At 41.5% G+C, this 26059-nt stretch overlaps 1 protein-coding gene across 1 annotated transcript in view; it reads left to right on the top strand.

Annotated features, from left to right (window-relative positions):
• The window catches only part of rad17 (RAD17 checkpoint clamp loader component), a 155434-nt gene that overhangs the window by 78189 nt on the left and 51186 nt on the right, over window positions 1-26059 (top strand). The window contains exons 13-15 of the mRNA XM_052068405.1: window positions 2379-2507; window positions 4319-4439; window positions 23421-23693. Coding sequence (XP_051924365.1) covers window positions 2379-2507; window positions 4319-4439; window positions 23421-23693 — 523 coding nt within the window. The remainder of the gene's footprint in view (window positions 1-2378; window positions 2508-4318; window positions 4440-23420; window positions 23694-26059) is intronic.

Genomic DNA, 26059 nt, shown 5'->3' with positions numbered 1-26059 from the left:
CAAGCTTCTTTCACCTTAGACAGCTGGCCAAAATAAAACCTCTTCTCTCACATGAACACTTTGAGACAGTAATTCATGCCTTTGTCACATCCCGCCTGGATTACTGCAATGCCCTGTACTATGGAGTCAGCCAGTCCTCCATTAAGCGCCTTCAGCTGGTCCAGAATGCCGCTGCTCGCCTCTTGACTGGTACTCGTAAGAGGGAGCATATAACTCCTACTCTGGCATCCCTTCACTGGCTCCCCATTCATTTTAGAGTTATTTTCAAGATCCTCCTCTTTGTTTTCAAATCTCTGAATAATCTCGCGCCACCTTACCTCTCTGAGCTCATCCGCCCCTACACACCTGCCCGGCGCCTCAGGTCTGTGGACCAGTCTTTGTTAGAAGTACCAAGAACTAAACTGAGGCTCAGAGGGGATCGAGCCTTTTCTGTTGCTGGTCCCTCTCTCTGGAATGACCTCCCACTGAACATTCGGCAAGCCTCCTCGCTGCCCATCTTTAAAGCCCTCCTCAAAACTCACTTGTATTCTTTGGCTTTCGACTCAGCATGACTTAGATTTGCTCTTGATTTTACTGCTTGGTGCTTTCTACCGCCTTTATTACCGATTCGTCTTACTGTTTATTGTGTATGTTAAATCGCTCCATGTACAGCACTTTGTATGCAGCGATGGTTGTTTGAAAGTGCTCTATAAATACTGTTGACTTGACTTGACTTGACTTATATCAATTTCTTGGAGAATGTCTTTTATTTTGCTTGTCTTAGCTGCTTGACATCCAAGGCCCGTTTTGTAGCCATTATTGCAATGCAACGTCCATCTTCGTCTGAATCTAACAATAACAAATACTTCCTGGCATGCAATTAACTTTTAAGCCAGCCACGGCACACTTCGTAGTCCTCGATGGTCGTAGTTAGCTCTCAAAGCTAAAAACCTTACGCTAACTGGAGCGCTTCTCTCTCATTAGCGCTCCAGTTAGCGTAAGGCTTTTAGCCTTCGAGAGCTAACTATGGCCTTCGAGAGCTAACTATGGCCATTGAGGACTACGATGCATCCCGTGGCTGTTTTTAGCATGATAACAAGTAAAGTATTCGAGCATTACGTCGATTCTGATCTACCAGTAGATCTAAGACAGGTCCCAAGTAGATCCGAGGAGTGTCGAGGAGAAAAAAAACACACAACCATTTGTGTCTTTGTACATGTCACTAATATATTTTTTTGTGCTAATGTACGCTGCACCCTAATCATCCTAACAGTCTCATTTTTACAAAAAATATTTTAAAAAATAAAATAAAGCAGGTAAATCTTGAATTAGTGATGGCGCGTGATCACGTCACCGGAAGTTGTTAGCGCCCAGCAGTCTGCATTTGCAGCTTTTGATCAGAGCTGTTGCGCTCTATTTTTTATCGTCATTATTCTCATTCAGTTTGCTTCGTGTACAATTCACCGAGGGCACGGGCAAAGAATAGGAATCTAGGAGGGTCCAGGGAAGCACTTTAAAACGGTACGTGTGAGCTACAATAGTTAACTGGCTGCAAAAGTGCATTGCATGCCTCAGTTTCAGGCTGTTTCTCATCATGGCGTGTGTGTGTGTGTGTGTGTGTGTGTGTGTGCCGGTAATGGTAGATCCTGGGAGGTTAATTGATCGAAAAGTAGATCTTCGGTCCAAAAAGTGTGGGCACCCCTGGTCCAGTGGGTGTTTTTAGCATGATAACAAGTAAAGTATTTGAGGAAATGTATGTTTATTTGATTGTCTGTCGAGCCATAAGCAATTTACTCTAAGCAGCTAATTGATACTATGGATTTAGCTTCAGTATCTACACATAGACAGTGAGGTCCCTCTTGGCCAATCGGAGGCCAGGATGATGCTCGGTAAGCCAATGGCAGAGCAGCTATGAGTACGTTGAGTCCAGGAAACTTGCAGCTGTGACCGAAATAAACATTGCTCACACTTTTTTTCGAACGAAGCAGTAGAGGTCGCTGTTGGATAATACTTCATTGTAGTGAATGTCTTTGCGAGGCTGGAGCAGAGAAAATGATTTCGTATAACACAACAGGTGGGTTTTCGTCGTATGGGGGGCAGGAGAATGGGAATTGTGTTAATGCATGAAGATGTTTTCACATAAGGGGGTATTTTCACCCATGTAGGTTTCGTTCTAGAGGAGTTTCACTGTAGACTCGCAATCTAATCATAATGCATCGCCCCCAACCCCAAAAAAGATCTGTAAATTAAAATTATTGCTAATTTACATGATGTCAAATAGCCAGCAAGGGCTGGGTCTGCACTTTGCATGCAAAATAACAAGATTGATTGTGGATTTACAGTAAGTTCACAGAACTTTTACATGGATCTGCTTCACTGTTGCACTGTTCTGTTCTCAGAGTAGTAATACCATGAGGGAATATGCATCTTCGGTGGCCACCAGAGGGCTTCTTCACTCCAACTCTCAACAAGTAGCTGTTGGCTTCAGACCACTGCACAAACCCAACTGGTTGCTGGTCAGTAAGAAGGTAGGACTTCAGCAGCATTTATTCTGTCAATTGTGGTTTACCATACTGTAGACAAGAGGTGTCAAATATACGGCCCGCGGGCCGGAACTGGCCCCCAAGGAGGTTCAATCAGGCCCGCAGGATAATTCAAAAGTGAAAAAAATGCATCAAAGACACAGAATTCATATTTTAAGAAGGTGCAATTCATAGATGATCCGCTCAGGGGCACACTGTTTTGATCAGAGAAGAAGACAACAGCAGTATCAGTCTGTCAGTACTTTATTCTTTACACATTTAATAGCACGCCGCTTAGTTTGTAAGGTGTAGGCAGGAATTAAATTTAGATTTTATATGCACATGTGTAAATGGTTTAAACATTCCTTTCTTTATAAATCTCATTTAATCTTAAAGTGCATTACTATATTTTTCTGTACCAATTATTAGTTAAAATTTTGTGCCGTTGTACAATCAGTGGGATCAGTTGCAATGCATATATGTGATTGATAAAAGTAAATTGTACATTTGTCAAAGGAAATCTAAACTGTTTCATGAAATGTTTTGTAAAAGATATGTTCATTAAGTTTCAACATTTTCCAATTGTTCATGTGCTTCTTTAGACGAAAACAAAGAAAATACATATTTAGGTTATTAAAGCAGAGTATGGTATAATTTTAGTGGTCCGGCCCACTTGACATCTAACGAGGACGTATGTGGCTAACATTGTGGAATGAGTTTGACACCCCTGCGACTGATGTAAATTATTTGTGAACACATGACTGAAGACATGATGAAACTATGATGATGCTTTACAGAACTTTCATAAGGCACAGAGTTGCAAACTGGTGGAATTTCTTACATAAAAAAAATCAAGAAAACTATTGACATTATGTTGATGATACTGTCATAGGATGTTGACCGGTTCAGGGTTTGCCTTGCCTCTCTCCCAAAGATAGCTGAGATAGACTCTGTCTGACCTGTAACTCTCATGAGGACAAGTTGCATAGAAAATGTTTTGATAAATTAATCAAAATCTTTAATTGTATTTTGTTACAATGCCAATACCAAAAGATGTTCTTTAGGTTTGTTATTTTTATTTATTTATTTATTTATTGCTTGTTGAATTACATTTTGGGTTGTGTTCTCGTGGTTAGCAATCGGCCTCACGGTGCAGGGGTTGATTCCGGCTTCGGCCTCCCTGTGTGGAGTATGCATGTTCTCCTCGTGCCTATTTGGGTTTTCTCCGGGTACTCCGGATTCCTCCCACTTTCCAAAAACATGCATGGCAGGTTAATGGAACACTCTAAATTGTCCCTAGGTGTGAATGTGAACGTGGATGGTTGTTTGTCTCTGTGTTCCCTGCGATTGGCTCGCAACCGGTTCAGTGTGTCCCCTGACTACTGCCCGAAGACAGCTGGGATTGGCTCCAGCACACCCAGCAACCCTTGTGAGGATAAAGCATTTTGGAAAATGGATGGATGAAATGGAATTATAGTAATCCCTCGTTTATCGCGGTTAATGGGGACCAAAACCACACGCGACAAACGAAAATCCGCGAAGTAGCATCCAATTAACATAAACAGGTTTTTTTTTTTAAGTCCGCAAACGGTCCGCGAGAAGCTGCAAAACAACAGCGAGTCACATAGAGCAACATATACAGTACTGTAGTCCATGTAAATGTAAAAAAAAATCTATGCTAAATATATATATTTTTTTAAATGTTTGAAAAAATCTGCGATGCACTGAACCCGCGATAAACAAACCGCAAAGTAGCAAGGGATCACTTTATATTTTGCTGTAATTTTACATAATTAGCCTGATGTTATTCTTGTTAGCATCGGGAAAACTGCTTGGCTGCTCAGTTCCTGTTTCGCCATTTCTGTATGACACCTGTCAGCCTCCAGACGGAGTTGCTACCATATCTGACTAAATTCACCAACCCCTTAAAGAACCAAGGTGACACACACACACACACACACACGCACACACACATACACACACACACACTCGTGACTGCTGGATTTTAGATTTTTTTTTCATTTATTTGTGTCTTTATTTTACTTTAACCTTTTCATGCGCCCTGTAACCTGATAACATGATAAGCTGTCCACTGTAGTAACCACTGTCCCCAAAAGGGTTAAAATCAATGCAATTGTGATGTCTAGCACTGGAGCTGAGACTGGCAACATGTTCCCCAAAAACTGGGGAGGAGGCAACAAAAGACTGGGAAAATTGAAGAATACTCAAAAAAACTTTTTGGGAACATTCCACTGGTGAACAGGTTCATTGGGCCGAGCTATCATAATTGGGTATAAAAGGAGCATTCCGCCAAAGGCTTAGTCGTTTAGAATGGAGGATGGGGTGAGCTACACCACTTTATGAATAATTAAATTAACAAATATTTCAACAGTCTTAGAGCAACATTTCTCACCGTACAATTACAAGTAATTGAGGGATTTCCATCTATGATCCATAATAACATTAAAAGATTTCAAGAATCCCTACACAGTAAGGTGCCAGGCCGAAAACCACAATTGAATGCCTGTGATCATTAATCCCTCAGGTGGCACTGAATTAAAAAAAAAACGTCATGGTCTATGTTTTACATGCAATCAATAACCCTTTTAAAACCCGGATATTGGCAGTATTTGGAATTTTAAAGGTCATATAAACACACGCAACAACTGGAATAAGACCCGTGGGTTACTCCTTTTCTACTGAAACCTGAATATTGGATTATATAAACCGCAATCTGTTTATGAGGTTCTGGTTTGTGTTCTGTGCATGGCCTTGCTCTATGCGCAAGGAGTCGTGGTCTTTGTAGCTCAGGAAATTATTGTATTTCTCCACACTGCACCCTCACCATTGTGAGCCTAAGTTGAATACATTAATTTCTCCACAGTGTTTTCATGTTTTTATCCGCCTCTGACATTTGGTTCGTATCTTGCCGGAAATACACAAGCAGAGGTAAACAATCATGGCGTAGTTCGGAGGCATGCTCAAAAGCACACTCCAGGACAGGGGCGGGCAAACTTTTTTTTTCTAAATTTGACAGGTGGGCCGGGTCAGCACAAGATACGGTACATATAAAAAAAATGTATATGTTGACGGTCCATACATAACATCAACAGAACAAAAGCATTAAAGTATTCCCATACTTTTTTTAAAAATGAGAACAGTGAAACAACTATGGTATATGTCCTGTATGAACGTCCAAGTATGTTAACAACATACATGTGACAACACAAGCAACAAAGTGCAACAATATATTGCCCAAACACTGCAGCACACAATACAGGTATAGGACAAAACATAACAAAGTTAGGATTATTTGCTACAAAATGAGACGTGTAAGAGATCTGGTGGCTTTTCTTTCCACTCACTCATTGTCTCTGACTTCACCTCCCCTCGATCACCACACATGACAGCGTTGCTCAGCTGATGTCGCGCAACGAACTTTTGAAGCCAGCCACGGGACACTTCGAAGTCTTTGATGCTCATAGTTAGCACTCTGGAACTCGATGCCTCTCCTATTCGCGGTCCAGTTTGCGTAAAGTTTTTAGCACGATAACAGTCAACCCATTCTATCGAGCCGCAAGCAATTCACTCTGAGCATGGAAATAGCCAGAATCGGACTGAGCAAGAATCGCTTCCTCGTTTTTCAAAGTCTCGTAGTTTTAAGTCTTTCAGACTCCAAGCTGAATGTTTCATACTTTGTAACCCGCTTCGTTTAATCAGATACACTTCACTTTCTCTTCCACGGCCATTAGTGTTCCTCTTCGTTTGGATGCCATGATTGGCTTTTATAAACTTTAGCCATCTGTCTAAAATGAAATAAACTGGATTGAACAACAGCACCAATTTGTCGGTCTAATTTAAAATCACTGTCCATTTTAAGTCAAGTCAAGTCAACGGTATTTATAGAGCACTTTCAAACAGCCATCACTGCATACAAAGTGCTGTACATGGAGCAAATTAACATATACAATAAACAGTTAGACAAATCGGTAATAAAGCCGGTAGAAAGCACCAAACAGTAAAACCAAGAACAAATTCTAAGTCATGCTGAGTCGAATGCCAAAGAATACATGTGAGTTTTGAGGAGGGTTTTGAAGATGGGCAGCGAGGAGGCTTGCCGAATGTTCAGTGGGAGATCATTCCAAAGAGAGAGACCAGCAACAGAAAAGGCTCGATCGCCTCTGAGCCTCAGTTTAGTTCTTGGTACTTCTAATAATGTCTGGTCCACAGACGTGAGGCAGGTGTGTAGGGGCGGATGAGCTCAGAGAGGTAAGGTGGCGCGAGATTATTCAGAGATTTGAAAACAAATAGGAGGATCTTGAAAATAACTCTAAAATGAATGGGGAGCCAGTGAAGGGAACATGCAAATAATGCACTGGTTGCACAAAACAATTTTGAGTTACACTGCGGACGAACCCTCAAATCAAATGGTTTGGTGAATTCCTTTGGCTGGCTGCTGGAGTTATCATTGAGCAACAAAAGAGAGAAAAAGAGGATGAAGAAAGAAGGCAAAGGAAGAAGAAAAGAAAGGGTCAGAGATTGGTTGTTGCGGAGGAAACACCTTGGTCAATATGACAGCTTCTTGCAGCAATTATATGACGGGGATGTCAAGAGCTTCACAAAATTTCTCAGAGTGCAACCTGACCTGTTTCACGAGCTTGTTCAGAGGTTCACCCCCTGCATGCAGAAGAAGGACACCAATCTAAGACGAGCGCTGAGCCTGGTCTCAAGCTGACTGTTGCATTGAGATACATGGCCTGTGGTGATATTTACAAGTCCCTGTCTGAGGTGTTGCCTTTGTGTTTGTGAGCAGGATAGTCCAAAGATGGGTCATTGACAAACTTCAGTTAGGCTTTTGAACGTTGGCTCGAGCAGAGTTGTTAATGAAGAATCTAGCAGTCTTGGGGAAATTAACCTGGACATTAAACCTGCCCTATTTCAGTCACTTTTTACCAATTTGGAAAAAATCTACACCTTCTCCAAACCCGTGCCGTTTTTACAAGTCCATGGAATTTGTGTCTCCAGCCATTTACCTGTAAGTCATGAGACCAATTTGTTTGAAGTGAGTGCTCTGCCCTTGAGCTCAGTTTAAAACCATTGCTGAAACATAAAATACAAAATTAATACAAAAGCTTAATTTTTTTCTTTGTTATTGTGTGAGAACCTTGTCTGTGTAACATCACATATTTTATATTTTTCAGCTGAAATAACATTTATTCAGGATGTGGGGCACTTGCCACTGAAGAGGTCCTCTCTGAGGTACAGTATTCTATACCTTTCTATACCATTTATAACCCGTTTGAGGTGTACCCGTTGAATCACCATGATGTATTCATTGAGCCTTTGCAAAACAGCCTACTCAATCTTTGTAGCAGAGGACAGCACAAAGTTTTTTCAACATTCAAAGAAACAATTTTAACATTGATTACTTTTGGCAAGTAGTTTTCATTTCTGTGAATGTCTTTGTCCAACATTATTTTTAAATTATCAATCTAGATTTTTAAAAATCATGTTTAGATCTTAATCATGAAATATATTCTGTATACAGTGGTACCTCTACTTACGAACGTCTCTTCAGACGAAATTTTCAAGTTATGAAACGTCTCAACAAGGAAATATTGCCTCTTGTTACGAAATAAATTTCAAGATACGAAAGGTAAAAATACAGTATGGCCTGCTACTCTGAGCTCCAAGTTTCATGAATGGTACATACTTGCCATTGGCTATTACCAAGCATCATCCTGGCATCCCATTGGCTGAGAGAGACTTCTACCATATGTGTCTGTGGAGCGTCCTCATCATTCGCCTCTTGGGTCATGAGGTGTTCCGATAGTTTTACGTAAATGTGAATAACCTCAGAAAAAGTGTTCACCAGTCGGGCGATCACTCACGATACTGATGTTTGCCTTGGACATTTCTGAAAAATTGTTCAAAGCCGACAAAAGCAAACGTCCTTGGATCAGTTCTTTTCAAAACGCCTGGTGTGTGTGTGTGTGTGCGTGTGTGTGTGTGTGTGTGTGTGTATATGTGTGTGTGTGTGTGTGTGTGTTTGCGCGCGCGTGTGTGTATATACCGTATTTTCACGACTATTCGACGCATCGTACTAATGGCCGCAGTCTCATTAATGGGTGACATTTCTGTATTTTACACATACACAGGACGCATCGTACTAATGGCCGCAGTTTTACAGTGGTAAAACATACGCCAGCTTAAACATACGGCATGCATGCGCGCACTCTAACACGTTAGCTTGAAGCATACGGTAGCATGCCAAGACATACAGATAAGATAAAAACACGTTTTTAAAAAGGCAACGAAAGCAGAACTGAGTTCGGGTGTATTTTATTTAGCCATCGTACAATGTTCTCACGTTTATCGATCAGTCATCACCCAGAAATCCATCAAAGTCCTCATCCTCTGTATCAGAAGCAGAGGACTGCACATCTCAGTTGTCATTGAATGCATCACATGCTAGAGTGAGTTGCTACGCATTGCCGAGCGGAAAGGAGTAGCAACAGCAAAGTCAACATTTCTCTCGTGTGAAGCTTTCCCACATTTGAAAGTAAAGAACAGAGCGAAACATGGTGGCAGCGCGTGTGTGTGTAGAAAGAATTGAACAATTGTGCAAGTACCGTAATCCATCAAAAACGCCGCGTTCCCTCTCGTTGTTGCGTATTGTGGCGTAACTCGCCAAGTGCTGCCTCTCACTCTTTGTAAAGTTGTGTTTGCCACCGATCATCCATTGTTCCCATGCCGTTTGCAACTTTACTTTGAACGCCCGGTTGATGCCAATGTCCAGCGGTTGGAGTTCTTTAGTCAACCCTCCGGGAATAACGGCAAGCTCAGAGTTCATTTGCTTGACTTGTTTTTTTCACCGCTGCTGTGAGATGGGCACGCATGCCAAAAGCATAACCGGTGGCTTTAAGTTTGAACTGAGCTTCGTAGGCGTGTCTTTTTGTCGAATTTATTTTCAGGGGTTCTTAGAAACCAAAACCGGAGTTGTTTTGCAACAATGCACATTGCCACACTCTATACAAGTGTTGGTACTGGCTTGAGGCGTCCACTTACACGCCCACCCTTCACCATTGGCGGACTAGCTTGCCTGTCCTCTCTCTCCCTCTCTCTCTCTCTCTCCCTCTCCATATATGTATATATACACGCCCACCCTTCCCTGATTGGCCGACTTTTTTCCCGCATGCCTGGCCACAGTCACTTCCGCCTTTTCTCTATATAAACAGCGTGTCGGCTGTCAGTCAGATTTTGGAACTCAGCGCATATAAAGGACGCTCCGCACCATAAGGCGTCCTGTCCATTTTGGAGAAAATTTAAGACTTTTAATGGCGCCTTATAGTCGTGAAAATACGGTGTATATATATATATATATACACACACACACCGTATTTTTCGGATTATACGTCGCTCCGGATTATAAATCGCACCAGCCAAAAAAATGCATAATTAAGAAGGAAAAACATATAAGTTTAATTTTTGGGAAATGTATTTGATAACAGAACAACAGGCTGAATAAGTGTGCGATATGCTAACGTTACATGACGCTTAAACAACGAACTGTGAATGTGCCTGGTATGTTCACGTAACATACTAGGAGTTATTTAGACAACTATAGCACAAAGAATATGCTAACAAATTTACCAAACCATCAGAGTCACTCCAAATCAGGAAATACAATGAAATCTTCATTCTTGGTGTCACTTTTAAACAACTACGCCAACTCCGGAGGTAGAAGACGCAGCACTTCCTCTTCTACGTCGCTTGTGTCAGAGTCATCGTCAGTTGTTTTTCTCAGTTACCGCCAACATGGAAGTATCAACACAGGCAGAGAGCACCCTCTTGCGGTTTAATGTGAAAATAACATGTGGTGTGTACAATGTGTTAACCATTTCACACTTCAATTGCTCCAGAGTATAAATCGCACCCCCGGCCAAACTATGAAAAAAACTGTGATTTATACTGCGGAAAATACGATGTATATATATCATGTGTGTGCGTGTGCGTGTGTGAATATATGTATTATTTGTGTACTCCAATGACCAATCAACGAACATCATTTAGCTCCACCCGTCCGACACAAATATGTCTGCAGATAAACGCCTCCTCCGAAAGGCCTGGTACTCTCTGTAGTTGAGTAAATAAACTTTTCCTGGCCATTGTTTAAGGAAATATGGTATATCACCTTTTAACTCAATGAATACCACCCCTTTCCACTGGAGCAACCCCCTCAATCCCTCACATTTTACTGAATTTCGACTGATTTGCAAGGACCACAGAATTTTCTTTTCTACGGCTATATATACATACATGTCAAAGGAAAGGTGAGACTCTCTTCTTTCAGCAGAAAAAAGTTTGTTTCTATCTTTCTCCGTTCGTTGGCAATCAGCATCAGAAGACTGCTAAATTGTATGGAAAAGGACGCTTTTCTGCATAAATCCAGAGAAAATGAGCTTTTTGTAAAAGCATGCATTTCAAGCATCATTTCAAGTTTTACACTATTTTTTGCTTTTGTGACAGCTCAAATACCTCAATAATGTGTTCCTCCTACAAAAGAACATTACAAATAATGTTTTTTTGTAGCAAAATAATTTATTTGCACACAACAAAACAATTGAACTATGAACAAAAGTGCAGCTGCGGAGATGTTTTTTGGCTTCCATCCAGTTTTTCACCACATCGATTCATCCCACCACGTCCAGATGCACGACCTGTAAATTATAGAGACATAAAAAGTTGCAAATATACAGTATCTTGCTGCAGAGTGAGGTACAATAATTTTATTTACCTTTCTTTCCACTAAGGAGTCATCTTTTGGCTTCTGGTTGGACAATCTGTCATTTATAGAAGTATGTACAATTACCACACTTTTATTTTTCTATTTTTTTTATTGTTGCTTTCCACTTACATTTCAACATCTCACACACACACAGACACACACACACACACACACACACACACACATACATGCTCGCATACTGCTATTTACACTATTCATTCCACGTTGCTCAGCATCCAATTTGACATGAAATAGAATATGAATTTAACACTAGTGGTTTTAGCAGAGCTGAGCGGACCAAATGTGTCCTATTTTTTTGTTTTGTTTTTTTAAACCCTATGGCGACATGCAAGTCAGCACATTTACGGCGCATATTTTCATCCACATCTACGAGACGCATCAACCGTACATAAATGATTAGTGTTACTGGCAACTTTATAGTATAGCGGGGAATGTAGCGGTACATAAGTAACTGATGAGGCATAAGAAGTGATGAACTTTTGAATGGGAACTTGCAAGCTAGTCAGCAGTTACCTCCTCGTTCCAGCGGCTCTGGCGAGGACTCTCGGCTGCTTTCCGTTATGTACGAAGGCACGTATTCGTCCGAAATATCGGTATCCAAATTGCTCTCTAATTCATCGTTTTCGCGGTCGTCATTACGAGACGATTCCAACGAATCGCTGACGTGTGCCCGGCGTCGGCCATGCGAAGCAATGCAGCCTCTTTGCCGTCATCGCTGGAAGTCGCCGGGGAGACGATTTGTGGGCGATGTGGGGCATCGGCAGGCACAAAATGCTCTGCCAAGCGATGATCGCTGACGTGGAGCAAGTTCATCTTCATCAGATGAACTCGAAACTCGGCGTGAGCTATGCGGGCTGCGTGTAGCACACCATGTTTGTGCCGGCCGACGTTCGTTTGACGGGTGCCGCTTTCGATTAGTGACCGAAGCGTCATTTTCTCTTCCACACAAACACCAGCTCCTTTGTTGTTTTGTTTTGAGGACGCTTTTATACCCAAAAAATCATTTTTAGTTACTTATTTCCTTTTCTCCATCGTTGCTAGTTGTTAATGTTCCAATCCACTATCCACATGCGCCCCTCCTTCACTGTACGCCCTTTCTATTACTTCTGCGGCGTGATCCTGGTTGATTTTTGCACCACTGCCACCCGATGGCCATTTTTTTGCTATTTAACATTGCCGTCAAGCCTAATCCTGTGGTGAGAAGTTGCATCAGACTCTTTTGCACCCTCCCCCATGAAAACACGTGATTGACGTATTAATACGTCATGGGGAGGGAACGGCTATGCGCTAATTGACGTATTTATATGTCAAAGGGTGTAAATTAGTTAATGTCTATTGTGGCTCCATGTGATTTTTTTTTTCCATAAGTTTCTTGTCTGTGTGCATGATCAGGTTCAAACTAGAGGCCCTGACAGAACATGAAGGTCAGCTGGAAAGTGATACATTGGAGGACATTGAGGATGTACAGGAAAGATATCAGGAGTGCCTACCAGCCAGTAACCTGCAGCAGCCAACAACTCGTGTCAAGGAAGAGGAGAAGGACATGATGATTGAAGAATACGACAGTGATTAACGTGCAATTTACAAATCCACACTGATGGTAAATGTGAGATTCGGTTTTGGGGTTTTGTTTTGTTTTTCTGCTGAGCTATGCGTTTCGGAAGTTTAACAACAAAATTTCTTCGAGGTCTTACCTTAATACCAAGGAAATACTATTTCATACTTCCAGTTGAAATATTGCCATTATTTGATGCCAGTTCAAGAGAAACAACTTGTTTTTCATGTTATATTATGTTAAACTATTGTAACAAGAGTTTTCATTCCACTTGTCACAAACTTTTGAAAATACACATTGTCTTAATTGTGCTTGAACTCATTGTATGAATTAAAAAAAAACATTTGTGCTGCTCAATGTTGACATGTTCCTCATTTCTCTCGTGCTCATGGTCACACCCCACCCTTTGAGTCAATATTTGCTCATGAGGCTGACACTGTTAAACAAACATTTGAACATTCTCTCTGCTGCATATTGATCTCAACTTTAAAGTCAAACATTTGCCGTAGATACTCTCTTTACAATGTTACCAGAGTTGTCACCGCCACACCAAATGTGAAGATGTTGAGGAAATTCATTGGTGAGAATTGATATGATCGGAGTTGATGAAAACGGTGGCCTTCGACTTTTTTCTTGCAGTTGAAGACAACAGGATTCTTAGTCTTTCTGGTACTGCTAGGCAGTGGTGCTGATCAAGACTTGGTGCTGTGATTACGTTATTTATTCAAAGCAACAGGTAAGATGACGAAGTTGTACTTCTGAATTTGCAGATCATTTTTGGCACCATAGCGAACACTCTTCTGGAAAGACTTGCATTTAAAATGTTTGCGTCTGGGGAAATTTCATCTAACCATGTCTTAAATAGACTATCCATGTACTTGTAAACAAAATGTTGGATTGAGAAATATTAAAATTGCTTCGTTTATTTTCTGGAAAAGAGTAGAATAGACCTTTTCTTTTCTATACAATGGGGTAAATTGCATCTTCTTGTGGATAGAATTAATTGTTGGTAACATTCTGTCAAAGAAAATAAAACAGTAATTTTAAACTGGCAATTGAGTAAAACAATGAACCGTAAACGATAGCTGCGAGCAGCTATGACGGGCCCTTGGAGCCCAGACGACTTTGGGGAGCTGGCACATGATACTGGAAAGTTAGGGTACTGCGACAATGGAATTAAAATTTTCTGAAAATCGCACAGTAAACCTCTCTGGGTTCATTTTTTTTATGTTTGTTTTGGTCTTTGTTTAATAAATGCCAGGCCTGATGTGTGTGAGACTTTCATGAGTTTAGAACCTTCAGGTTACTTTTCCTCCAAATGGGATTTTGAGTTTTTTTCTTGCCCAGTTTGATGTTTGAATCATTGGATGTTGCCAGCCATTGTCAACTTCCCGTCTATGAAGCTCTTTGAGACTCAGTTATGCATTATGGCTGTGCATATAAAATAACTTGACCCAACTTCACTCTTGCATTTGCTGTCGCTCGTGTATCCTGTTTAAATTTGATTGATAATGTGAAATATATATATACATATATATATATATATATTTTTTTTTTTTTGCGGGGGGGTGCGGCGGCACGGTAGTCCAATGGTTAGAACATCGGCTTCACAGTGTCGAGGTTCAATTCCAGCTTTGGCCTCCCTGTGTGGAGTTTGCATGTTCTCCCCGGACCTGCGTGGGTTTTCTCCGGGTACTCCGGTTTCCTCCCACATTCCAAAAACAGGCATGGCTGGCTGATTGAACACTCTAAATTGTCCCTAGGTAAGAGTGTGGACGTGGATGGTTGTTTGTCTCTGTGTGCCCGAAGACAGCTAGGATAGGCTCCAGCACACCCCGCGACCCTAGTGAGGATAAAGCGGTTCGGAAAATGAATGAATGTTTTTTTGGGGGGTCTTTTTTTTCTTATGTTTTCTGTGCTGTATGCACACATACAGCACATTTGACAATAAAGTTGTATCCAATCCAATCCAAATACCTCACGCATGATATCTGCAACTATGAATATCCATATATTATCTGTGCACGAAAATAGTGATTGGATTGGATTTGATACGCTTGTCAAATGTACTGTATGTGTAACATACAGCACAGATGAAATTTCTTCCCCCTCAACATAAAACAAGAGGAGCCGCTGCGGGTGTATGAGATGAAAGAGGAGAAAATCAAAGTGTCCTTTTCACCAGTGGATCAAAGACCTCATGCTGCAATGTGCACACGTCTGCTGCAAGCTAAGCTTGAAAGCAACAAGAAGCTGTAGTAGCATCCATTAACGAAAAAGAGAGATTGGCGCTCTTCTCCTGTCCTATGTAAGTCTGCTTAAATTGCAAGCCGTGACTCCAAGTTCCACATACGCATCGGCGCTCTGCGCTGACGCTCCTTTCTTCTCATAGTCGGCTCCTCAATCCATGCATCCATCCAGCCGCAGACTGTCCATCAGCACCGACCCTTTCGCTGAATTAAGCGGGGCTGTGAAAATGACACAAGCATCCCGGGGATGTCAAGCAACGGTAGTCAAATGGCGCCGACATTCCTCCTAATCAAGAAATCAGTGCTGGTATGCATGTGCTGCCGAGAAGGCGCAACCACCAAGCACACCATACTTTTCAACATTTTCTGAAGATAAAACATCTTGGGAATTTTTGTAGATTTTAGCCCTTCAAAAACAACTGTGTTTTCTTATCAAACAGTGTGTTGCAAAGTCAGCAGCGTTTAATGAAATGAAATGCTTAATTTTCAATATCCTTAGGTGAACCAGCCAAAGTTTTGAAGTACATCAGATACAAATTTCTCTTTCAATAAACTATGGCCTCATAAAGGTGGAAATGTTGAAAGGAAATGGTGGACTTACTGTGAGGATTAGGGTATGTCTCCAAAATGTTGTTGTTTTTTTAAGTTCATGGGCTCTTACTTATACCTCCCAATTTTCAGAGACCTAGGAGAAAAATAGTTAAATATTTGCAAGAGCAGAATTGAACGAAATAAAAAGCTGTACTTTTCATCTTGAACATCTTGATATGATACAGCCACAATGTCAAGACAGTTTTAAAAAAAATATGACCATTATACTTGTAAAAGGCCAAAAAGGGGGCACATTATAAATATAACAGTGGTTCTTAACCTTCTTCACCTTCTCAGAGGTATTGAACCCAACCAGTTAATGTGCACATTCACCGAACCCTCATTTGTAATTTTTGTTTTTACAAATTCAAGATATTTAAAAAAACGCATTTATTAAAAAAAGAAAAAAAGGTAAATAGAATTTCAAAACCTAAGTATACTTTTTTTTAACTGCATGAAGTATGATCACGACAGGCACATGTAGACTACTGAGTGAACAAAATTTCCCCCAGCACTGATTGGACTAGCAATGTAAAGTGATCATCTGCAGCCAGTGATGGCCAAGCGGGTGTGGCATAACTCATTGATATATTGAGTCAGGTGTGGCTTACACTGCATGGCAGAGGCTCAGTCGAACCCCTGTGACCGATTCACCGAACCCCTAGGGTTTGATCGAACCCAGGTTAAGAACCACTGGATTAGCATATCATTGCATGAGACTTTTACGTAGGTCTTGCGCTCATTTTTATATCAATCATTTCTGATTGATATAAAAATGAGTTATTAGATATAAACACATAACGGGGTAGGACTAGATAAGTTTTTTACTTCCTCCTACTCCCTTGAACATAATAACTGGTTACTTTCTTTTTACTTTTTTATCTACCTTATTTTCTGTCAAATTATTACTGTATATGTTTTATGTTCAATAAACCAACAAACAACCAAACAAACAAACAAATACATATGCCTCTGACTTCTCATAAATCTTGGTGAAGCATATAACTGGACCCCTCCATGAGCAGTCATCTTACAGTGGGGGAGGGTTTGTGTTTCCCAATGATCCTAGGAGCTAAATTGTCTGGGGCTTGAGGCCCCTGGCAACGCTATCCATGCCAAACAGGTCCTCGGTGTGGGAAAACACGGTTCAGAGACCCCTTGTGACAATTCTGAAATTTGGACTTGTTTTCCCTTGCTCAAACGCAGGTCACCGGGGCCCCCCTCTGAAGCCAGGCCTGGAGATGGGGCTTACTGGCAAGTACCTGGTGCCTGGGCGTGCACCCATGGGGCCCAGCTGGGATCAGACCGAAAAGGCACCGTGGGTTCCTCTTCCCATGTGCTCACAATCCGTAGAGGGGCCAAAGTGGTTGGGTGTCTTGTTAGTGGTGGCAAAACGCAGGGACCTTGACGGACCTTGGTCCGATCTCCAGCTACATAAACTACCTTTAGGGATATGGAATGTCATCTCTCTGGCAGAGGAGTCAGAGCTATTTTGTGAGGCAGAGAAGTTCTGAATGTTGTTTGTGCCTATGAATCAAACAGCAGTTCAGAGTACCCACCATTTTTAAAGTCCTTGGAAGGAGTGCTGGAGTGTGCTCCTTCTGGGGACTCCATCGTTCTGCTGGGGGAGTTCAATGCTTACGTGGGCAATGACAGGATGACTTGGAAGGTCATAATTTTCAGGAACGTGAGCAGGGATGATATTTTTCTTCTTTTTGGCAGAATTCCACTTTTTTCCAGTCAAAATGGACCTATTTTATATTGTTCCAAATCCGTTAAAAAAATTTGGGGGGAGGGGGTGTCCGGACTTGTCTTCGGCAGATTCGGGGCTCGTAATGTTTACAAGTAACGTTTGCAAGCATCCATTTTTAATCCAGTTTTTATCGCGAAGCGTTAGTTTGTCGTTACTTCCTATATGGGCTAAAACCAATGTCTTACTTGTTGGGTTTGGTCACTATTTCGGCAAATGCAAATCACAACCAATCCGTGTTCGCCCACCTAAAACCCTTTCTCGCGAATGCCGAATGTTATCGAGACTCGCGACGAAGTGCGTCAGATAGATGCGGATCTGAAAAACACGTTTCGATGTGACTGGTTGGATAGAAAGCCGACGGTGTCCCCAGTAGACAAAAGTAAAGAGGAACCATTGTGCTTGTGTCGAATTTCGTGAAAAAGCTCGATGTCGGCAGTAAAGCTCTGTGTACAGTGTGTGACAATGTCATTCTATACGGATCGAGAGGATGAAAAGCTTTACAGAGTCACGCAACCTCGGTGAAACACCGAAAACAGACATTTCTACTGAAAAGTAGCTACTCGATCTCAAGCGCTTTTCAACAGCATGTGTAAAAACAAGAGGAGTTGGCTAAAAAGATAGTGGAAAAGACGGAGAGGACCAATAAGCTTTTCGCGCTTGCTAAAAAGTATTCTACCTCATGAAACTGTATATTGTATATACTGTAAATAGACATCCACTTTATATAATTAAATACATTCATAACCCATATATAGTAAACAGTGTGGGACTTCACTATCACTGTATGAGGTAAGAATCAAAAGCTTTTTTTTATCACATTTACACAACACTTTATGAATACAAGTACTGAACAAAGTCTTAAATATGGCAGGGAATGTGTTTCCTTTTTTAGTTTTGATTTTGAGCCGCAAATTTGAAGTTACATATTGGTGCTCACCCGGAATGCATAAGCAAAATTGCACACATTTTCACTTGAAAGAATAGTGAACAATCTTGGGATTTTTTTCTGTTAAAGTTTCAAATAGGATGTAAATTGAATACACTTCATCTTCAGCATGTTCAGAGCCACTTTTGTAAGTGGCCACGCCCCCATCCCGGCCACGCCCCTTTCCGTTTTTTTTCATCACTTGCCACTCTCATCCCTGCATTAGTTAAAAAACATTCGTTCCTCTGAACTGTGGGAAGTCAACTTCCGCCGCGATCTTGCTTATATACAGTGCAGGATTCACCTCTGTTGCTTAGCAATGTTACTGATCAACTCGTATATTGTTGTAGTTCCGAACACAGCGCGGTCCTGAGCACATGTCTGAAAACATCTGTTAAATGGAAGCAAATTTCACTCTCAGAGAAGGCTGAAATTGTCCCTCACTTTCGAAAAGGAGTCGCCCAGATGAAGCTCAGCCGAGACTACGAAAAATCAGCAATTTCGATAATCATTCGTAATAGCAGAAAAATGTTGGCAAAGTTCGAGGCCAACAGATTAAAAGATGATCTGAAATGGCTTTGGGGCGCAGCACATTCTGAACTGGAGAAGGCACTTTTCCTTTGTTGACTGAATGTTTTCAGAAATGAAGTAGGAACACAACAGTTGTTTTATATCTTATAAAAGCATTTTTACTTAAAACTGTATTAACATAATTGACATGTTTATACTTACGTGTTCATGTTTTCACATCTATGAATGTTCAAACTGTATTATACAAAGTAATTGGCACACATTTAATTGGAAATGGTTACACCGCATTACCGTTGTAATTCATTATGTCCCTCGAGGTACGTTGTAACGAGGTTCGACTGTAGTAAGAATGGTCATAAAGGGCCCATAAGAACTTCCACAGAAATTGAAGGTGATCTCCAAGATCAAGGTACATCATTGTCAGATTACACCACCCATCATTGTTTGTGTCATGGTCGGTGGTGGTGGAGGACCCCAAAAAGCAGGCAGGAGGGAGGGGCATGGTGAGCTTGACAAAATTATATTTATCAAACACTGATAAAACCAAATCCATAACAAGCAAAGTCCTGAAAACAACAATAATTCAAAGTAACAACAAAACCCATGGCATAAGCAAAAAATATGATGTGATAAACACAAACCAACAGAAGCAGTGACAACAACAATGAACCGACACTGAGTAGCCGGGCAGCAATTCTTTTAAAGTGACAACTGTGCAGCTGCAGGCTGAGCCCTACAGTGCCACCTGTTGGTCACAAACAGATCCATGACAGTTTGTGCCACAAGCACTTCATGAGAGAAAATCAAGAAGGACACCACTCTTGAAACTAAATCAGAAAAAAGCTAAATTTGAATATGAAAGGATGAATGTTGACACAAGCCAAAAAGTTTCTGGGAGAATGACCAATGGATAGATGAGACATAAGAATTACTTTTTGCAAAGGCAACCGTCGACTGTGCAAAGATACAAAAAAGAAGCATCCCAACCAAAGAACACTGCCCCTACTGTCAAACATGGAGGAGGTTCTGTTGCTGCTGTGTTTCATCTGGCACAGGGTCTCTTGAATCCGTTCATGTTACAATGAAATCGCAAGACTATCAAGGACAAAAGAATTAATGACTAAGAGCAAAACATCATTTGACTCTTCTGAAATAGTGAACGCTGATAAAAATCCTATTGAACATCTATGGAAGGACCTGGAACATGTCATCTGGAGAAATCCCCCTTCAAACTTGAAAAAATTGGAGCATGTTGCTCATGAAGAGTGGGTCAAAATACCCGCTGAGGGACAGAAATAACTCAACATTCCAAACATTGATTGAAGTGATTGTCTCAAAAGGCTGTGCAACAACATATTAAGTTCATCACATCAACATCATTTTTTGACAGGCATTTTTCATTAGTTTGTTTTGTAAAAATAATTTTGTTTAAAATCAGGATGTCTCGTATTGTAGTGTATTAATCACAATTCAAAAGCAATGTCTGATTTTCACTGGTTTATTTTTATTGTACAGTGAAACTCCTCTACAACGAAATCATGTTTGCAGCAAGAGATTTTTCACAACGGGGTTTTTCACTGTAGCAAATTTGATCTCAGATGTAAACACACACACAAATGTATGTGTACTGTATTTTTATTCCAATAATGCATAAGTATGAGCATACACTTATTTGACACTTCATATCGTCAGTGTAGAAAGAAAAAGAGGGAAAGAAATTTACGATCAGCATTCACCTTCACTTACCGTATTTTCACGACCATTCGGTGCACCGTGTTGTTGGGCGCAGTCTCAGTAAGGGGTGCTATTTCTGTATTTGACACATACACAACACACAGCAGCCAGGCACGGTAAAACATACACGCCAGCTTAACCCTCGTAGTCCACCGCTGGCGATAAATGTAAAATTATGTCTTTGAATCAAAGGCAAAGGCATTCCGAAAAACACGAGAGAGCTGAAACGTATGGGGGGGGCTCTAAAATGGCCTAAATTTCATGACGTCACCAGTTGATAATTCTCAGGCATTGCAGCAATAATAAAAAAGGTTTTGATTCCGTAATCTTCACAATTTACATATTTTGCACCATAGAAACCCATTATAATTCATATTTTTGAATGTATCGTAAACCTAATGTGTAAACATGCATTTCACGCGATTTTTACGTCAATCACTTTGTTTTCGCTTGGACAGACGTATGCATGCCACATTGTTGGGTTGAGGTCATTCCGATTGTGCAACTTTTAGGTGGCGCCAGAGGATCGCAAATGAGTTTGCCTTTTTGCAGGAGGCTTCAAACCAATGCATTTTACACGAACATGTCCGGTCGGGATTGTTAAAAGGGCTTGGTTGGGACCTCCAGACACAATTTTTTTTTTCCTTTTGCAAAAAATAAAGAATAAAAAATCCCAAAGAACTAATAAAAACTATATATGTATGGATAGCATAGATGCCTCTGAACATTTTGAGTGTTTGAAAAAAAAAAGAATGTTTGTATAACACAAAATACATCATTACAAAAATTGTAAAATGCTTAACTTAGGGTTTTTTTCATTTGAAGGACCCAAGGGTTAAACATACAGCATGCATGCACGCAAGCTAAAAACACATTTTTAAAAAGATAAGATATCCTTTTTTTGTCCCACACTGGGGAAATGTACAGCCTCCAGCAGCAGGAATGTAGGTAGAAAGAAGAAACAAGAAAAAAACAAACAACAACCACCGTTCAATTAAGTGCAATATAAACACAAAATGGATAAATTGCAGTGCTATTTACACTGGCACAGTCTAAGTCTAAAGGCAACGGAAGCAAAACTGAGTTCAGTTGTACTTTATTTAGCCATTTTACAATGTGCTCACGTTTTTCTCTTCACCTCCTACACGCCCACCCTTCACTCATTGGCGACTGGTACCTGCTTGGAGCGTGCTTTTAGCGTCCTCTACACGCCCACCCTTCACCTCATTGGCGACTGGTACCTGCTAGGGACGTGCCTTTAGCTTCCTCTTTCACGCCCAGCCTTCACCTCATTGGCGACTGGTACCTGCGAGGGACGTGCCTTTAGCATCCTCTTACACGTCCACCCTTCACTTATTGCGGACTTCCGCATACGTCGTCACTTACTCCGCCTTTTCTCTATATAAACAGCGCGTCGGCCAGAAGCGCTCCCAGTCATGCTTTGGAACTCCACTCATACACTAGACGCTCCGCATTATAAGGCGTCCTGTCCATTTTGGAGATAATTTAAGACTTTTAATGGTGCCTTATAGTCATGAAAATACGGTACATCAATTTCTTGGATAAGGTATTTTATTTTGTTTCCTCTGTGTTTCATTTTGATCGCTTTTTCCTTCTCTTCCAGCGTCAGAGCTCTTCTTGTCTTAGCTGCTTGACATCCAAAGTCAAGTCAAGTCAAGTCAACAGTATTTATAGAGCACTTTCAAACAGCCATTGCTGCATACAAAGTGCTGTACATGGAGCGATTTAACATATACAATAAACAGTAAGACGAAATGGTGATAAAGGAGGTAGAAAGCACCAAGCAGTAAAATCATGCTGAGTCGAACGCCAAAGAATACAAGTGGGTTTTGAGGAGGGCTTTAAAGATGGGCAACGAGGTCTCCAAAGGTCCATTTTGTAGCAATTTTAGCAATGCAACTTTCTTACTGCGTCTGAAACTAACAATAACAAATACCTGGACTACTGCACATGAGTGTGGTGGTTGCTGTTGCCGTTTCAGAACGAAGCAGTAGAGGTCACTGTTGGATTAGACTTCGTTGTAGTGAATCTCTTCACGAGGCAAGAGCAGAGAAAAAGATTTTGTATAATGCAACAGGGTTTTTTTTCGTTGTATGGGGGGCAGGAAAGTGGGTATGGTGTTAATGCATGAAGATTTTTTCACACTAGGGAGGTTTTTCGCCCATGTAGGTTTCGTTGTAGAGGAGTTGCACTGTATGTTGTTACTTGTGTCACATTAAAGTAATTTCTGTGACTACTGTGGATTACAGGGGGTAGCAACAATTTTGTCATTGTGTGTACATCAGGAATGTGACACTAAATAAATAAATCAAAGACTACTTTTGATATTGTTTTAGTTAAAAACTATGACACTGACACAAGTGGTAACTCTGTCAGTAGTTTGTTTACATCTTGAAATGAACCAGAGATTAATAATTTATTACAACATGAGATTTGAGCTTCATACTGTTATTAAGATATCCTTTATTTGACCCACACTGGGGAAATTTACAGCCTCCAGCAGCAGGAATGTGGGTAGAAAGAAGAATTAAACAAACACCGTTCAATTAAGTGCAATATAAATACAAAATGGATAAATCGCAGTGCTATTTACAATTGTTTTTGACATCATTTAATTATTATTATTTTTATTGGTGTTATTTTTATTCAGCAGCCTGACAGCAGTCGGTAGGAACGAGCGTCGGTATCTCTCCTTCTTGCAGCGTGGTGTAACAGTCTATGTAATTTATCCATGTAATCCATGTAATTTAGAGTTTCACCTGATGCTGATGCCAGACCTCCATCAGGCCATCGGCCTGGACGATGACCTGATGACTGGAGACCTGGGTGATGGAATGACAGTCAGGACAACATCCCTCTCAACCAGGAAAAAGAGCCAAAGCTCCACCAAACTTCGAGGGCGCATAGCACCTGATGGAGATGTGCACATACGAAGTCATGCGAGGGAAGCAGTCTGTATACCCAGATTAATGACTGAAGGTTGGGAGAAAATGTCCACCTGGAAGATGCCACTCATTGGTAATGGTAATTCAAGAATAGTTTTTACAGCAGTTTTTAAGTCTTCAACATGACATGCTCGAATTAAATAAAAAAACAGCCAATATACCTGTATATTTAGATATTTGTATGCTAAAATGTCTTCATTTTGATTGGTAAATACATATGTCAACCTTAAACCTTTAATATTGTGTTTGCATGTTGCAAACCGCACATTTGGTGGAAACATGCCACAAAAAAGCCCCCTTAGTTATATCAACTTACTTTGTTTTATTTTCAGTGTTTTATATATATTTTGCCGAGTAAAGGGGTATGAAATTAATTTTCATCATGGTCTATGATGTCATTATGCTTGCACTCAGAAGGCCAGTTCCATCAACGTCCTAATCCGCTTCTCGTCATAAGGGTTCCAGCCATGCTGGAGCCTATCCCAGCTGTCTTCGGGCAGTAAGCGGGGTGCCCCCTGAACCGGTTGCCAGCCTGGTGTTTAGTTGCATCCAATGGTGGGGGAAGATGCCGGTCCGAACTGTAAGACCCAAAAGTATTGTGAGGGTTTGCTGGAAGCATCTGGCACAATCACTTCTCAAAAAGAGTTTCTAATCCCACTTCCGACTGAGCTTCACCCCCATCACCGGGGAGATGGGGGACATTGAGCCCTTGTGGACCATGATCTGTAGCTCAATACGAGCTGTGGGCGTAAAGTGGTCGGGACCTGTTATGGCGGAGATCCCCGAACACGGTAATGGGCACGAGTGGTAAAGGATACTCATAAGGCTGAAGAAGAAGTCTGATAGACCCTTTTTAGCCTTTGGAACTGGCTGACCAAGTGGAACATAGCTTTGGTGGTCGCCGAGGCAAAAATTTGGTCATGGGAGGTTATTCGGCAAGTCTTTGGAAATCGACTTCCGGACGGGTTGGAGTACTCTGGTCCATCATCCCACATCTCAGAAGGGGGAAGCAGTGCACCTTTAACGTTTTGTATAGTGGAGATGTGTCGCTGCTGACCTCAACTCAAGATGTGGGTGAGAATACATCCAAGACCTCAATTCCAATGACACGCCTTCCTTAGAGGAAGCAGAGTCTGGAGACTTGGCGTTGGGCCCTCCTTTCTCTGAGGTTGAGGTCACCGATGTGGTTAAAAAGCTTCTTGGTGGCAAATGAGATCCACCCAGCATTCCTAAAGGCTCTGGATGTGGTGAGGCTTTCCAGATTGACATGCTTCTGCATCACCGCATTGACAACGGATAGTACCTCTGCAATGGTAGACCGGAGTCGTACTCCCTCTTTTTAAGAAGGGGATCAAGAGGGTGTGTTCCACCAACAGATGAATCACACTCCTCAGCCTTCCCGGCAAGGCCTATTTAGTCGTCCTGCAGAGGAGAATCTGTTGGGGTCAACACCTGTAGTCGGGTCCTTAAGGGTGCATGGGAGTTTGCCCAACCAGTCTATAGGGGTGTTCACACGGCAAGATTTGGTCCAGTGCTACACCGGGGCTGCCCCTGTAGAGCGTTCACACGTGCAAATTAGCTCCGGTGTAGCCCCGCAATACAGCTTACACCGGAGCAAATTTGATCCACCTCAGGGAGGTGGTTTAAAAATTTGCCCCAGAGCAAATGCTTGTTTGTGAAGCAGCACCAATGTAAATTTGCACGTGTAAACGCAAGTGGGTTAAATTTGCTTCAGAGCAAATGCTCATGAAGAGTTGATTACGTACGGTGAGAATGTTTTGCTTTTGTGCTCTGTCAGACTTGGCTGGTAACAGTAGCAAGCACCTCTTGGGTTATACCATCTCAACTAGAACGGGGGGCGGGGGGGGGGGCAATAGTTCCCAAACTTCATCATAGGAGACTGGACTGTCTCTGAGTTGTTTGTGGAGTTTGTTCCTTTGTTGTGTGTTCACAACCCCCCGCCCCCCCACATAATTTGTTTTGTGATTTCCTCTCTTGATTTTCTGTTTGGCACATTACATGTTTGCTTTTCTGAGTGTCATTGAAGTCATCGTTGATTTACGTTTTCGGGGGCGATCACTCTCGAGCAGAAGGCACTGAGACCGAGAATGAGAAGGACGTGCCTGTACAGTAGTCACTGGAGTTGTGTAAAAGATTTAAAAAGAACCAACACGACAGCTCATTTGTTTTCTGTCATTTTGCTCCGCTGCAGAAACTGCCGTTATGCACGCAAGTGGAGCTGCACCGACGCTGTGCCATTGCTGACACGCTCAGCGGCTTTGTACATGTGAATGCTCCACAAAATTTGCTCCGGTGTAAAGTATATCGCAACAAAATACATCGGCGCAGCGCCGGAGCAAATGTGTGCCGTGTGAACACCCCTTATATGTGTTTTGTGGACCTTTTGAAGGCGTTCGACTGTGTCCCTCCGAGAGTTCTGTGACT

Source organism: Hippocampus zosterae, chromosome 6 (assembly GCF_025434085.1).
Source record: "Hippocampus zosterae strain Florida chromosome 6, ASM2543408v3, whole genome shotgun sequence".
Classification (NCBI taxonomy): domain Eukaryota; kingdom Metazoa; phylum Chordata; class Actinopteri; order Syngnathiformes; family Syngnathidae; genus Hippocampus; species Hippocampus zosterae.
This window is presented reverse-complemented; position numbering and strand designations above follow the sequence as displayed.